The sequence below is a fragment of the Ostrinia nubilalis genome, chromosome 28 (genome assembly GCF_963855985.1).
Source record: "Ostrinia nubilalis chromosome 28, ilOstNubi1.1, whole genome shotgun sequence".
NCBI classification, from domain to species: domain Eukaryota; kingdom Metazoa; phylum Arthropoda; class Insecta; order Lepidoptera; family Crambidae; genus Ostrinia; species Ostrinia nubilalis.
The window spans coordinates 316,108-331,365 of NC_087115.1; the positions used below are offsets into that span (position 1 = coordinate 316,108).

Here is a 15,258-nt window from a genome sequence, read left to right on the forward strand (position 1 = left end):
TAAAATAAGAATTTGTAATTGAATGAATTGTTTTATTTACATTTTAACATCATGTCAAGTCTAATCTATTATTAAATTAATAGAAAAATGGCGGGGATCAAATATATACCCAAAATAGGGGTAGTTATCCCCATTTTCCCCAGCGGGGACTGGGGGCGACTGGGAAATGATCTCGAAAATATTACAATAATTGTCACCGCTGAGCACTTGATAGTCTATACGGAACTATTCCCACCGCTGCAACTCCTGTGTAGCCAGGATCTACAGCTTGACCGCCAATAACCCAACCAGTGAAGGTCAAGTTTGTCCGGGGACAAGTTAAACTGTCATTGGACCCGCAACGAAAGTTTTTTTTTTTTATTTTTATTTATTTATTAAGGCATACACAACAGGTAACAATCAAGGGATACAACGGTAGTTACAAATAATTGCAATTATTACAGAATAATGCTTATAAATCTAGATTGCAACCTAAAAACGTGTACACACAGCATGCAATAACAATCACGTAAACATTGTGTTATAGAGGTAAAAGTAACACAAAAGTAAGCTGCGCCCATGAATTACCCATAAAGACAAGTAATGCACAGGCGCAACCCGTTCGCTATGAAATCATAAAAGTAAAACAATAGTAACAATATTAAACAGGTGGGCGGGCAGGTATAATACCACATAGTTCGAAAGTTAACTTCGAACTCCTATGTTTCTAAGGTTCGACTTCCTTCCAGAGCAAAGCGGATGACAGGTGACAAAACAAAAGTTACTTTAATGCTAGTAATGTAAGTTCCCAGTTTAGTAAAATCTATAGTAAAAATCGACTAGCTACTACAGTTAGGGTGCCTAAACACCAGTGGGGTAATATGGGAAAATTTTCAATTCCCAATCGCCCCCAGGGTGGCAACTGGGAAAAATTGAAATTAAGCTACCTACTAAGTCGTGGGTTTGATTCCCGCCTTAGGCAGTTCGATTTTTTATTTAAAATACTAAATAATATCACACTCAGCTCTTCCCGCTGTCATACATGCGTCTAACAACTTTAAGCAGTTCGACCAGATTCTGTCCGGTCTTGGCTGATATTCCGATGACTTGCATCTGCTTCTTTAGTGATTCGAAGTTCTTCTTGCCTTCTGGGAGGTCAATCTTGTTCACGACGATGCATTGAGGCCTAGGACAAATAAAAAAAAGTTTTATATCACTACTTAATATAAAACAAAGTCGCTTTCCTGTCTGTCAGTCCCTATGTATGCTTAGATCTTTAAAACTGCACTTCGTAGTCCAGTGCTAAGCCTTTCAATGAGTGCTACAAAATACAAATTCCTAGTTTTCTCATCCAGCCCTTCATACCCATATTCAAGAACTTTTTTAAGTGGTAGGCGTCATCATCATCATCATCATTTCAGCCATAGGGCGTCCACTGCTGAACATAGGCCTTCCCCAATGATTTCCACATCGCCCGGTTGGTAGCGGCCTGCGTCCAGCGCCTTCCCGCTACCTAAATTTCGTTGCGGGTCCAATGACAATTTAACTTTCCCCCGGGACAAACTTGACCTTCACTGGTTGTGTTATTGGCGGTCAAGCTGTAGATCCTGGCTACACAGGAGTTGCAGCGGTGGGAACGTATAGGCGCGATTGGTCCAATTGGCAATTGGTCCAATCGTGAAAAAATTACAAATTCACGATTAGTCCAATTCGCTATTGGTCCAATTCGTAATTGGTCCAAAATAAAAGGATATCGAAAATGAAAAAAATAAGGAGGTTTATCAACTTTTACTACTATATGCAGAAAAAAGCGAATTGGTCCAAGAGTGAATTGGACTGATCGCAAATTGGACCAATCGCGAATCGGACTAATCGCGAATTTGTAAATTTTTCACAACGATTGGACCAATTTGTCGGCCGTTTGGTGTAGTGGTTCAGAACGGACTACTATGCCGAGAGGTCCCGGGTTCGATTCCCGGCCGGGCAGAAATTGAAATGATGAATTTTAATTTCTGTGACGGGGTCTGGGTGTAAATATGTATGTATTTAATTAAAAAAAAAAGTATATAAGTAGTATATCCGTTAAGCTAGCACCCATAACACAAGCATTAAGTTGCTTACTTTGGGGCTAGCTGGCGCTGTGTGAAATCGTCCAAAGATTTATTATTATTATTATTGTATGTAAATTAGGGCTAGTGTCGGCTCATATATCCATTTACCTAACACCCTGTATAGCTCTCACCTGTCGGCCAGGTCCGCGTTGTACTGCGCCACCTCGAAGGACAAGCTCTCGTATTGTTCCTGAGGGTCTGTCGACCCGTCTAGTAGGTATATGAGCCCGCGACACCTTTCCACGTGCTGGAGGAATTGGATGCCTGTGGATAGAGGGATTAAGGTTTGAATTCAGGTCTAGTAGTGTTGCCAGTGCCACATAATCGATAGACCAATTAATGTAGCCTGGACTGTTAGGGCTCTTTCAAATTAGAAAGAGCATTTATTTGAAGCAAGTACACAATAAAATAACAGCTAAAACTAGACCAAGATTCATAACGTTAAATGCAAGTCGCTTCCACCTTCGGCCTGATCATCACTTACCATCAGGTGAGATACAGGCAAAGAGCTTCCTCGGTTTGGATAAAAAAAAGTCATACATAATGTCAGTACTGTTTACATTTGTGTCGCTAGATGTCGTACTCGTGGCATGAGCTGTTTTACCGACCATCGATTGCTGCAAGATGCGCTAAAGTTGCCATATTTTGAAATAACGATAAAGAAATTACGTTATTTTAATTATGCCAAGACGTTCGGGCGGACGAATTTTTCTATTGAATTTGACAGCAACGGCGGCGCGACGTTGAGAAAATATGTGGAAATTTGGTTATTCAAAACACTTCTCCGCTCCGCCCCGCCTTATAATTCAATCCCTAATTTTTAAGTGACCCCTATGAAAACAAAATTTCTGTTAAATGTTACCATAGGGCTCACTTAAAAATTACGGATCGTTGGAGAAAACGGGCATTAGTCATGCGTTTGCAAGAGTAACCACTAACTTTGCAGTTTTAGTGATTGTCATTTGGCACAATTTTTCGTGTGTGGTCCTGCAAACGGCCGACTGACATCTGGCTCAAGACGCCTGAATTTTAAATAGTTTTGTTTTGTGACTCACCTAAGCCGTAGTTCTTATGCGAGCCGGGAATCAAACCGGGTAAGTCCGCTATCGCCACCTGCTCGTAGTCGTCGTACTGCACCATGCCTGAGAATACGTTTAGTTATGACATAAGCACTGATAATATTAAATATGAACAAATTAGCAAGTAAATCAATATTTTTTTATACTTCAATCACTATAAATAGGCCCACGTGTGCTAGCGAGCGGACTGACAGCGTAGCTACAGTTGGATAACACTTACATGTTACTTGCTGACCGACGACAGGTGTGTGTAACTTGCTGACGAATGACACCTAGGTGTAGTTTGCTGACGGATACTACCTACACGTAGCTTGCTTAGGCAGCGCACGAAGTAGCGTGCTCTTTCCTGCATTAAGAGCGTCCACACTCCACAAGGCCGAGCTAGCGAGCGGACTGAGAGGGAGTAGCTGGGTTACATGACACTTACTTACTTACCTACACGTTGCGTGCTGATTGATACCATCTATGTGTAATTTTCTGAAGGATGGCACCTAGCTAGGTGTAGTTTGCCGACAGATGACACGTACATACTTGCTGACGGCTGACATCTAACTTTTGCTTGCTGACGGATGACGTCTACCAATATTTTAATTGCTATCGGATGATACATTAAACGTACCTATATGTGGCTGCAGTGTTGTGAAGGGATAGGGCGCGACGGCGGGGCGCACCCTCGTGGTTGCACGAAGTAACGTGCTCTTTCCCGCATTGGGGGCTCCTGAGAGCTGTCAAATTTCACGTAGACGTTGCTTATACTGACGGATGACACCTAAGTGTGACTTGCTGATGGATGACAACTAGATGCAACTTGCTGACGGATGACACCTAATCTCTCTATAGGGGACTTACCTATATGTGGCTGTAGTGTAGTAAATGGATAGGGCGCGACAGCAGGACGCGCCCTTGTGGCTGCACGAAGTAATGTACTTTTTCCAGCGTTGGGTGCTCCTACTAGTCCCACGTGTGCTAGCGACCATACTGAGAGAGCTGACAAATTCACCTAGACGTTGCTTATACTGACGGATGACACCTAAGTGTGACTTGCTGACGGATGACAACATTGATAACTAGATGCAACTTGCTGACGGATGACAACTAGATGCAACTTGCTGACGGATGACAACTAGATGCAACTTGCTGACGGATGACACCTAATCTCTCTTTAGGGGACTTACCTATATGTGGCTGTAGTGTAGTAAAGGGATAGGGCGCGACGGCAGGGCGCGCCCTTGTAGCGGCACGTAGTAATGTGCTCTTGCCGGCGTTGGGTGCTCCTACTAGGCCGACGTGCGCTAGCGAACGGACTGAGAGGGAGTAGCTGTGTGTCTCGCCTGTTGCACCTAGCTCTGCTACGTCTGGCGCCTGTGGATGAAAAAATATTTATTATTATTTATCTACAACGGAGAAATAAAAATAAATATCCTTGAACATTTTAGACTACGCTTCTAGTCCCAAACTAAGCAAAGCTTGTACTATGGGTACTAGACAACTAGATATTTCAATTTCTGCCCGGCCGGGAATCGAACCCACCTCTCGGCATTACTATGCCGTCCGTTCTGAACCACTACACCAAATGGCCGACCAAACAAAAAAACAGAACAAAGGGACTTAAAACTTATACTATACATGCATATTTTGTGCCAAAAAGGCGCCCGCTCAGCATTAATCGAGCCACGCGTGCCCCGACGCTGGTTTTCAGCGGGTGCCTCTCCAACCAACATTTTAAATACAAAAAAGGAAAACAACAAGACATTGACAAGAGGGCGCCACTATCTCACCGCACCAATTTTTGCATTAATTTTTTATTGTTAAATGGTCCGTTATAAGACTGCGGAATCCAATATAATGCTCGCAGGTCCCCAGGGGTCTGCGGACCACAGGTTAAGAAACACTGGATTAGAGCATTTCTATGTAATGTTACGTTCTTATAAATGATATAGGGTGGGTGCACCAGTCCCACACCAGGAACCAGTACCTAGTACACCATTTCTAATTTCACATCAAAATATTAACAATCTGTCGAATTTCCCGCCACTTTTGTTACGTTTGGTAGCACTGCCGTACTTCTACCAATCATCTACTATACATATAAAAATAAGTCGGGTTTTCCTCCCTGACGCTGTAACTCCAGAACGCACGAACCGATTTCCACGGTTTTGCATTCGTTGGAAAGGTCTCGGGCTCCGTGAGGTTTATAGCAAAGAAAATTCGGGAAAAGGGGGTAAAACGGGATCCACGCGTACGAAGTCGCGGGCGGCCGCTAGTTAGTCATAAATAAAAGCGACAAACACGACTTGGTACGATCTGGTCAACCTTATGCACATTGCGACTTTCCTAAAAATAAACGAAAAATAAACCTTACAGCTATTAAGAAAATTGGGATAAGCTACTTGATTCTATGATAGACAAGGAGTAGTTAATTCTTTTTTTTACAATGATTGTTGTAATAATTGAGTCACAATATCAAAATTACTTTTAAAATGTCGCTTATTCGGTTTGTTACTGGTACACCCACCCTAATACAGGTGAAATGTAAGACGTTTGGTTTGTGACGAAGCTCGTTGTTCTAAGTAAATGTTCAGTCTAGTCTATAGGGTGGAAACGATAAGTGATCTCACTCGATTATTTCTAAACTATACAAGATATCAAAAATCTAGTTACTGATCCTGAAAGTGCTTCATGAGATCTATCAAACGGTATCAATAAAAGTTTAAAGAATATTCTAGATGTATCCGAAAATTCAATGTTTCCAGCTTCCATACATTTGGTAAAGCCACATAATATTAAAAACTACATAAGATATCGTAAAACTGGTTACTGATCCTAATAGTACTTTACGAGTTCTATCCAACGGTATCAATAGTAGGTTACAGAATAAACTGGATTTATCCAAAAATTCAATATTTCTATCTTCATACATTTAATACATAGTCATGGCACTCATCTCTTGATAATATTATAGCAAGTAAAGCCTTAAAAGTAATGTTTTCCATAAATAATTTTAAATAAGAATGCAAATTACGAGTTCATTTTAAGTTTTTTATTTAATTTTAAAAAAATATACTTTTAATATTGTGTGGTTGGCATACATTTAGTATGGAAGCTGGAAACATTGAATTTTCGAATAGTTTCAGTTTATTCTGTAACCTATTATTGGTACCTTTTGAAAGAGCTCTTGAAGCACTTTCAGGATCTGTAACCAGTTTTTCGATATCTTGTATAGTTTAGAAATAATCGAATGCGATCACTTATCGTCGTTTCCACCCTGTATACTCACCTTTAGCCTGTTTCTCAACTGGTAGAAAGTGTTAATGTGAAGGTGGAAGTAAGTTCCACACAGTCTTCAAGCAGAAAGCATTATACATATCAGGCTCACCTGCTCAGTGTCAGTGAGGAAGAACTTGTTCCCGCGCCCGCCGGCGCCGCCGCGCGCCGCTACAAACATCACGCCCTCCGTGTCCAAGTCTGCTAGCACGCGGCCCGACGCGTCCTTCACTATCGTGCCTGGAGTGCGAATGATCATCAGAGGGCTGTGTGAGTTTACATCAAACGTCCATCATCATCAACAGCCCTTTACAGTCCACTGCTGGACTATGAGCCTCCTCCACTATAGTGGAGGGTTTTGCCATAATCCCCACGCTTGGCAGGCGGGTTGGAGATCGCAGTTTAAAAGATTGATGTTTTTCAGAGAGCGCTGCTGCCCGTTCTCTCTTTGATGTGTAGTCCCTAAGTCGCCTCTTACGACACCCGCGGGAAGAGTATGGGTTGGTGACAAATGCATTCTACTCTGGCGTCACCAAACGTCCACATGTGGAGCAAATAAGCTGACAGACAATAGTGACTTGTTTCTTGCGCTGCTTCTTTTAAGCACTGGCCCATTTATTGTTCCGAAACAGTGGTAGTTAATACTGGGACGTTTTTAAAAGCCAACTTGCAAAAATAAATGAGTTTTAATTTTTTTACGATAAGATCAAAATTATATTACAGAGAAATCTAATTACCCAAAGGCACAGGCACCACCACATGCTCAGCGTTTTTGCCGGTGCAGTCCTTGTTGTCTCCGCGCTGGCCGTGCTTGGCCTGCACCACCGAGCGGCAGTGGTTCAGGCTCTTCACCGAGTGGGTTGCCTGCGGACAGAGCCAAGTGTGATTCATCCTCATCATCATTTCAGCCACAGGACGTCCACTGCTGAACATAGGCCTCCCCCAATGATCTCCACAATGGCTGGTTGGTGGCGGCCTGCATCCAGCACCTTTTTGCTATTTTTATGAGGTTGTTGAAAGTATGATTACATCATAAGAATTAAGAACCCACTGACCGGTATTATTACACACCGGACTGGCTGCTGTCATAGTATTGTTATGCCTATTTGAGTTTCACCATTTTGGCACTGTACTGTAGGCCAGGGTAGGCAGATACAATTGTCCATTGAACTAAAATTAGTGATGTTCTTACTTGCTAACTCTTATGATTACACTTGTAAAGTACATCAAAATTAGCTCTCTGGACAATCGTAGTGGCGTTTCAAATTGCTGCACAAAATTAGGTGTCATTTGTATAGAGACAGACTGTCCAGTGTGTAATAATACAGGTCAGTGTAAGAACCACACATTGGCTTAAAGAACTTGACATGTTGGGATCTTTTGTGTTTCCTTCCTTTTTTTATTCCTTACAATCAATTGATATTTCTTGTAGGGTAGTATTTAAACGAGTGACTGTAAATTTATGTTGTAAGTGTCAAAAATAATTAATGTGGGCTAAAGAATTACTAAGTGAGCGACTGAGTGCGAGTGACGAAAAATCAAAAGAACAGCAACTTACTTAAAAAAATTGAGTTCCTTAAAATACAAAATGAGAAGCTTCATAATTTTTGAGCGACCTAATATTTGATTGAGTGTCAACGTTAGGTCCTGCATTTTTTTCAATATTTGGCAAATGCTTTTTTTAAACTGGGCGGTATTTTTAACTTTAATGAAGTGTTTCGAATGCAAAAACTACTTTGAAAAATACTATTATGAGCAGCGTATTATGAGCCCACATTTAAATAAAAAATGATCTTATGAAATAAATATTTGACGGAACACTATTCTAGTAGCGAAAAAAATAAATAATTAAAATTTAAGGGTAGGTAATCAAATGAAACAATGTATTACGAAAAATGAAATAAATTTGTATTTTCTTAAATCGAATCAACAAAAAAAAAAAAAAAAAAATAAGTCGCTTCTGTCAACCCAAAAAAAAAGTAATCTTATTAATAAGGTTCATTGATTGGTACCTATGAGGATTGAGGAGCTCTACCTACTCATCGTCACTGTATGATAAGTGCTGGCTTGGACTTAGCGGGCCGGCCCCATTCGAATTCGTGCGCTGTAACAATCTGTAGTTTTCATTAATAAAGCGTATCAAAATAAAAAACATGAGACCTCAAATATAATATCAGTAACCAATAATCATTAATAAAGCAGCTCACAAAACTTTGCTTAGAATTAACTTTTTTGTAGTTCGTTCAGTAAAACCTCAATTAGAAAAATCTAATGTATCTTCATATTAAAGTTGCCCTCTCTGTATTTCTAGTCGCTCACTTAGTAATTTAGTCGCCCGGATAGTATTTTTATGTCTGAAATGTAATAATCAAAACACACATTTTGTAAGCTCGTTCTGGATTTTATTATTGATCAATATTCGTCGTTAGTTTGGTTAATTTTTCGCTTACTCAAATTCATACCGCTCAAGGTATTAAAACAGTATGCCATCATCAGTCGCAAAGTTTTTTTTTAGTCGCTCGTTTTATAATTCCCCTTTCTTGTAGTGTTAGTTACTCACCAAACTTGACCACCATTTTTGCACTTTTCACTTATAAAATACTATAAATATTAGTTTTTTATGTACAATTACGCAATTATACACTGTTTTACCGGGATAGATATCCGGGAATTTTGGGAGAGCACGCGTGCTTACTCTCCTGACAGGTACTAGACTGGTTTTTCTAGATCTACTCAAGTGGGGTACAAGATAGTAGGTAGACAACCTTAGAAGACTTCGACTACCCGCAGTCTACAGCTTTTAGCCCACCGATAGTTGGATCGGACAGTTAGGGCAGAAACTGCGTTAAGCGGGACCCGGCGCGGTTTCATACAAAGTGCTCCGTCGCGGGCACCCGCGCGGGGGACTTTCGTATGAAACTGCGCCGGGTCCCGCTTAACGCAGTTTCGGGCCATAATCAGTATGAACATGGTTACACATTACACCGATCATACCTGGAATATAACGTGTCCCCCGTGCCCGCCGTCGCCGCCATCGGGTCCTGCGTGTTCTTTACACCACGCACTGAGAAAGGAAATGCATCCATCGCCCCCATTACCCGCCACAGCTCTCACTCTACAAGCATCCACATAGTATTGCACAGTATTTCTAGTAGACTTCGCTTTTAAGCTTCTAAGTGGCTTCGGCGTGTATTCCTGAGCGAAAAACCGCGTCGTTTGACTTATAGGAGTTATTTGTAACCGCTTGAATAGGTTTAGAAGACGCATTTTCGCAATTTGTTTACAAAATTTTCATTTTTTGAGGTTATGTTTTGGTAGGTTCAATAATTTGACAGCGGCTGACAGTCGGTTTACTATTTTAACGTTCGATGAGTGACAGTAACAGAATACCGTTATTACAATAACACATTATATTGTGATACGTTACGTACTCGTTGAAACGCAAAAGCAGCGTAAGAATGTTTTTTTATAAAACGTTGTCTATAGCCTCCATCTGTGGCCTCCATTAATCTTTGCTGACCGTCCCCGTACATTATCGATCGCATCTCGCGTACTGCGCCCGTGGCTCACTCCCTGCAGAATAATGAATGGGACGACGTCTAGTGAAACTTATTTCTACGTTGGAATTAATGTTTTCCTCCACGAGTTCATAATTGCCTCATTTTACGACAATTTGTTCGTTTTTCTATTTTTTATGATAATAAGTGCACAGTTTAATATTGCGTTTTTGGCTAGATTCGCGTTTTCTTATTTGTATTAAAAATCAATAATTCACACCAAGGATCAAGAGGATTGGCGACACTGACTATTTGGAACTGGTAAGAATTTTATTTAACTTTTTATGGTATTTGATCACATTGGACAGAAGGCCTGGATTCTATTCCCGGTCGGGTCAATAGATGTTTTTTTTTAATTGGTTTAGTTCCAACGTACTTTATAATGCTTTTAAATATGTCATCGAATATCAAATAAACGTTTCTTCTTTTTTTTGTTTCTGTGGTGTCCTTTTTTGCCAAGTACGACTTGTGATCGCTTTATTTTATTACAAAAGCCGGTTCTATCGTTATGTGCCCTTCGCTTCGCCCTTCGAGTTATCTATTTTGTCTGGATGTAAAGCCAACCTTTTGTTAGTTTCCCCTTCTTATTAAAGTTTCTTTTTCATTGTGTCGTTTTGGAAGATACCCATAACAAATATCAGATTCAAGTTAAAAGTTCAGGAGTCCAATATTAACGAGCATCTATAGAATTGATATGGATATAAATAGTATAGAGCATGTCTGGGGCTCTTTGATAAAAAATCAATACAGATTTTACATGCGCGAATTCTGAGATAAATGCAACGTACTGCGCAGGGAGAGGCGTTTCCTGCTACAAATCACTTCCAAATGTCCAGTCCAGTGGTATGAAGATTGAAGTTCACAGTTCGTCGAATCGGTTCGTCCGGGCCACACTTTTGATTAACTTGACGTCACCTCCAAATCGATGACAAGTAGGCGCCATTTGACCTCTGTCTATTAAGTGTTGGTTTTCACGAATTTTGTTTAGAGAAAAATAGACGAGGTTTGCTCGAAAAGGGTTAACAGGTTAGTTGACATCACAGATCTGTGGTTGACATTTTTTAATGCTGGCAAAACGCAACTTCCGTATTGATTCCGCGAAGTCAATTGAGTAACTTTTAATTATTTAAAATTAACTAAAAATACAAATTATTGGGTGTCAGAGATCTTAGGTATTTTTGTGTTCTTTTGGAAGAGTCCACCCAATCCCATAATGAATAGGAAGGAATCATTTTATTACAAAAGCCGGTTCTATCGTTAAGTAATTATGTGCCCTTCGCTTCGCCCTTCGGGTACCTATTTCGTCTGGATGTAAAGCCAACCTTTTGTTAGTTTTCCTTTCTTATTAAAGTGTCTTTTTGAAACCCATAACAAACACCAGATTACAAAAGTTTGGGAATCTAATATTAACGAAAATGTATAGAATTGATATGGACATAAATAGTATAGAGAATGTCTGGAATGTTTGATAAGAAATCAATACATTGTGTATGCGCGAATTCTGAGATAAATGTACAGTACTGCGCAGTGCAGGGGCGTTGCCTGCTACAAATCACTTCTGAATGTCCAGTCCAGTGGTATAAAGTTCACAGTTCGTCGTTCGGTTCGTCCGGGCCACACGTTTGATTAACTTGTCACCTCCAAATCGATGACAAGTAGGCGCCATTTGACCTCTGTCTACTAAGTGTTGGTTTTCACGAATTTTGGTTTAGCGAAAAATAGACGAGGTTGGCTCGAAAAGGGTTAACAGGTTAGTTGAAATTTTTTAGTGCTGTCAAAACGCAACTTCCGTATTGAAACGTGATTTCGCGAAGTCAATTGACTAACTTTTAATTATTTCAAATCGACTAAAAATACAAAAAATATTGGGTGTCAGAGAGATATTAGGTATTTTTGTGTTCATTTGGAAGAGTCCACTCAATCCCATAATGGATAGAAAGGAACCATTTTATTATAAAAGCCGGTTCTATCGTTAAGTGCCCTTTCGCCCTTCGATTTACCTATTTCGTCTGGATGTAAGTAAAGCAAACCCTTTGTTAGTTTCCCCTTCTTATTAAAGTGTCTTTTTGGAAGAAACCCATAACAAATACCAGATTTATGTCAAAAGTTTGGAAATCTAATATTAACGAAAATGTATAGGACTGATATGGATATAAATAGTATAGAGCATGTCTGGGGCTCTTTGATAAGAAATCAATACAGATTGTGTATGCGCGAATTTTGAGATAAATGCGACGTACTGCGCAGAGCAGGGGCGTTGCCACAGACTAAGTAGGTACACAACAAGTTGTGTTGTGTTGTGAATGGTAAAATTACTGGTACTTTTGAGTAGGTACCCATTATTTTGGAAAAGTCCGCCCAAATCCTTAATGGGTAGGAAGGAACCTATATTTTTTAACAATGTTTTGTTTTGTTCCAGATAATTCTCCTGCCTGGGCGAGTGGCCCAAGCGTGAATCGTTTGCTGAATCGGAGTTCATCGCACTACGCACTGAATATCTTCATAATTTGTAAGGACTAATGACAATGGTCCCTGCATGACAATTCTATAACCATAAGTGGCTTGAAGGGCCCAGAGCCGGGAAAATAGATAAATACATAAAAATAATAAGTCGCGGGCAAAAGTTTATAATATTATAAAGAAGAAAGATTTGTATTTTTGTATAATATTTAGAAGTATTTCACACAAAGGATCTAGAGGTAGAGGACTGGCGACATCGGCAAGTGAAATCCTCTTGGTCCACGCAAGATTCAATTATTCTACGCGTACGAAGTCACGGACAATTGCCAGTAATATTTTAAAAGTGAAATACTGTATATTGAACATTTTCATAAAGTGGATCACCTACTTGGTCCACGCAAGATTCAATTATTCTACGCGTATACAAGTCGCGGACAAAAACCAGTAATATTTTAAAAGTGAAATACTGCATACTGCACATTTTCATAAAGTGGATCACCTACTTGGTCCAAGCAAGACCCAATATAATACGCGTACGAAGTCGCGGACAAAAGCCAGTAATATTTTAAAGATGAAATATTGTGTGTTGAATATTTTCATAAAGTGGATCATGTTTATGATCCACGCAAGACTCAAATGTATTAGGATTACGAAATATATTAAATTATTATGTAAGCGTGTTTTTATTTTATGACCTTTCCTGTTAGATAGAATGTTGATAGTAGTTTTGCTTTTGTACAAAAACTTGAATTGGTAGTTTTTTTTTATTATGATGGCTCGCGCGGGCTTATTTAACCTTTTCAACGCCAATGACGGATACATGCGTACATCAGGTTGACAGCCAACGACGGATTAATCGGCCTTAAAAATGATGTCAGTAATAGGCTAATTGAGTATTATGTAAACTGAATAATAATGAATAAAATTATTATATTGATATCATAATTTATCAAGCGTGGCGTCCAGAGTGATGACTTTTGTATTTGACGTGGCGCTGAAAAGGTTAATTGAATACATAAAACTAGAAAAACAGTTGCAAGGTTTGTCTAGAGGACAAACACTGACATAATTTAAAGAGATTAGAAAAAAGTCAAGCTTAGAGCAGTTTTTAAATGATTAAAAATCATGCTTTTTTCGTCACTGTTTAGTTTAAAATAGGTAGGTAGGTATTTGACCGAAATAGGTAATATTAATTTAGTACCTCAGTAATTTATAAGGGCAAACAATACAGGATGGAATTTTGGAATGCCATTTGAGAAGAAAGAGAACAGCAAAGATTTTCGTTTTTTTTTTTCGAAAATTCACTAACACGTATTAGTATGTTAGTGAATTTTAAAGGCAAGTAAGCCGCCATTTTTGGGTATTTTGAAATTATAAAACTTGCCAAATTGAATTCGAATGATTAAAAGGACAATGGGCAAAATGGTACCCGGCTCCAATAGATATGTGTCTAGTATCGTTTGAAAGGTCTTACCAAGATGAACAACTTTTACTATGACCACCAGCCTCAGATCTGGTTGCGTTCGAAGATAAACATACTTTTTGTGTAACCAAAGTATCAACGTGTCCATCGTATGGTACTTAGGTTATGCGAGATTGGTTATGGCTATTGGAGCGGGTATAGGGTTGCCAGGCGTCCGGCTTTAGCCGGACATGTTTGGCTTTTTAGGGACTTGTCCGGCCAAATATTGCCTTGTCCGGCCTGTCCGGCTTTTGTTAGGCTTTTTATTTGGTTGGCGCCAGGCGAAAGTTGAGCCACAGAATCATATGAAGCGCACGCATCAGGATGTTGGTTAGCAACCGATGATGATAGTACTCACTGAGCTGACACTAATTGCACCAACCCCCCCCCCCCCCCCCCCCCGTGTCATGTCCGGCTTTTAGGGTAAAATGTCCGGCCAAATCAAGCACAAAGTCCGGCTTTTGTGATTTTGGACCTGGCAACCCTAAGCGGGTACCACTTTTCATACATTTGTGCCCATCATCCTTTGGTAAAAGTCACAGATCTGTGGTAAAAGTGTATGAAATCAAACAAACCATGTAGGTAGTTTTTTGTTGCATAAAATAACTTAGATGCAATTTAGTATTAGGTTGTCCAACATGCCGAGTAAAATACAAAATTCAGTTGTTAAAAATATATTTCATTCATTTATTTATTATACATATTAATTTAAAAATAAACCACTCGTGAGTGTAAGTGAGATTTTCTATACATCTTTTCAAATATAATGAGTTACATTTATTTACATAATTCTTGAGATTTCAAAGAGAGTCAACATTTATAAATAACTAGCTGTGCCCCGCGGTGTTACCCGCGAAAAACGTAGCATATGTGTTAACCCAGGGTGTCAGCTAACTCCATACCAAATTTTATTAAAATCCCTCCAGCCGTTTAGACGTAAAGAAGTAACAAACATACACACTCACAAACTTTCACATTTATAATATTAGTGTGATTAAAAAACCAGTAATACTTGCACAAAAAACTAACGCAAAAGTAAATCAACCGGATTGAGAAACTTCTTTTTTGGAGTCAGTTAAAACATGTTTCAGTTTTTGTTAAAATAACTTCCTACTGACGTTTTTAGTATTAACATTCATCGACAAAAATATCTGAGCATTTGTGTGGTATTTAATTTTTCACTTTGAGATTACCCAATTGCTCCAAAAGGAATAATGTTTTGTTTTTCACTGCTAGTTTGCGCCATTAAAATGAGTTAGAAGTATTTTCATTGTAAGTTTGTGCAAGTTTTGATGGTGGCTACAGTTATTCCTATGCCGGTTTACTCGTCTGCTCCAAAAAGAGTA

At 39.4% G+C, this 15,258-nt stretch overlaps 1 protein-coding gene across 1 annotated transcript; it reads right to left on the reverse strand.

Annotated features, from left to right (window-relative positions):
• Positions 1-11: 11 nt before the first annotated feature.
• On the reverse strand, positions 12-9,763 carry LOC135085458 (mitochondrial ribosome-associated GTPase 2). Its single transcript, XM_063980256.1, has 7 exons — positions 9,428-9,763; positions 7,171-7,297; positions 6,546-6,673; positions 4,345-4,531; positions 3,146-3,232; positions 2,222-2,354; positions 12-1,165 (listed from the first exon to the last, which is right to left on the reverse strand). Exons 1-7 carry the CDS (start codon positions 9,698-9,700, stop codon positions 1,000-1,002), a joined length of 1,101 nt encoding a protein of 366 aa, XP_063836326.1. The 5' UTR covers positions 9,701-9,763; the 3' UTR covers positions 12-999.
• Positions 9,764-15,258: the final 5,495 nt, after the last annotated feature.

What these genes read in the sequence shown, in the direction of transcription:
- LOC135085458 (XM_063980256.1), bottom strand. Translation starts at nt 9,700, where the DNA reads ATGCGTCTTCTAAACCTATTCAAGCGGTTACAAATAACTCCTATAAGT. An exon ending in TCCTCACTGACACTGAGCAG is followed by an intron (nt 4,532 to 6,545) that starts GTGAGCCTGATA and finishes TTTCATCCACAG; the next exon opens with GCGCCAGACGTAGCAGAGCT. An exon ending in TACACTACAGCCACATATAG is followed by an intron (nt 3,233 to 4,344) that starts GTAAGTCCCCTA and finishes ACGTATTCTCAG; the next exon opens with GCATGGTGCAGTACGACGAC.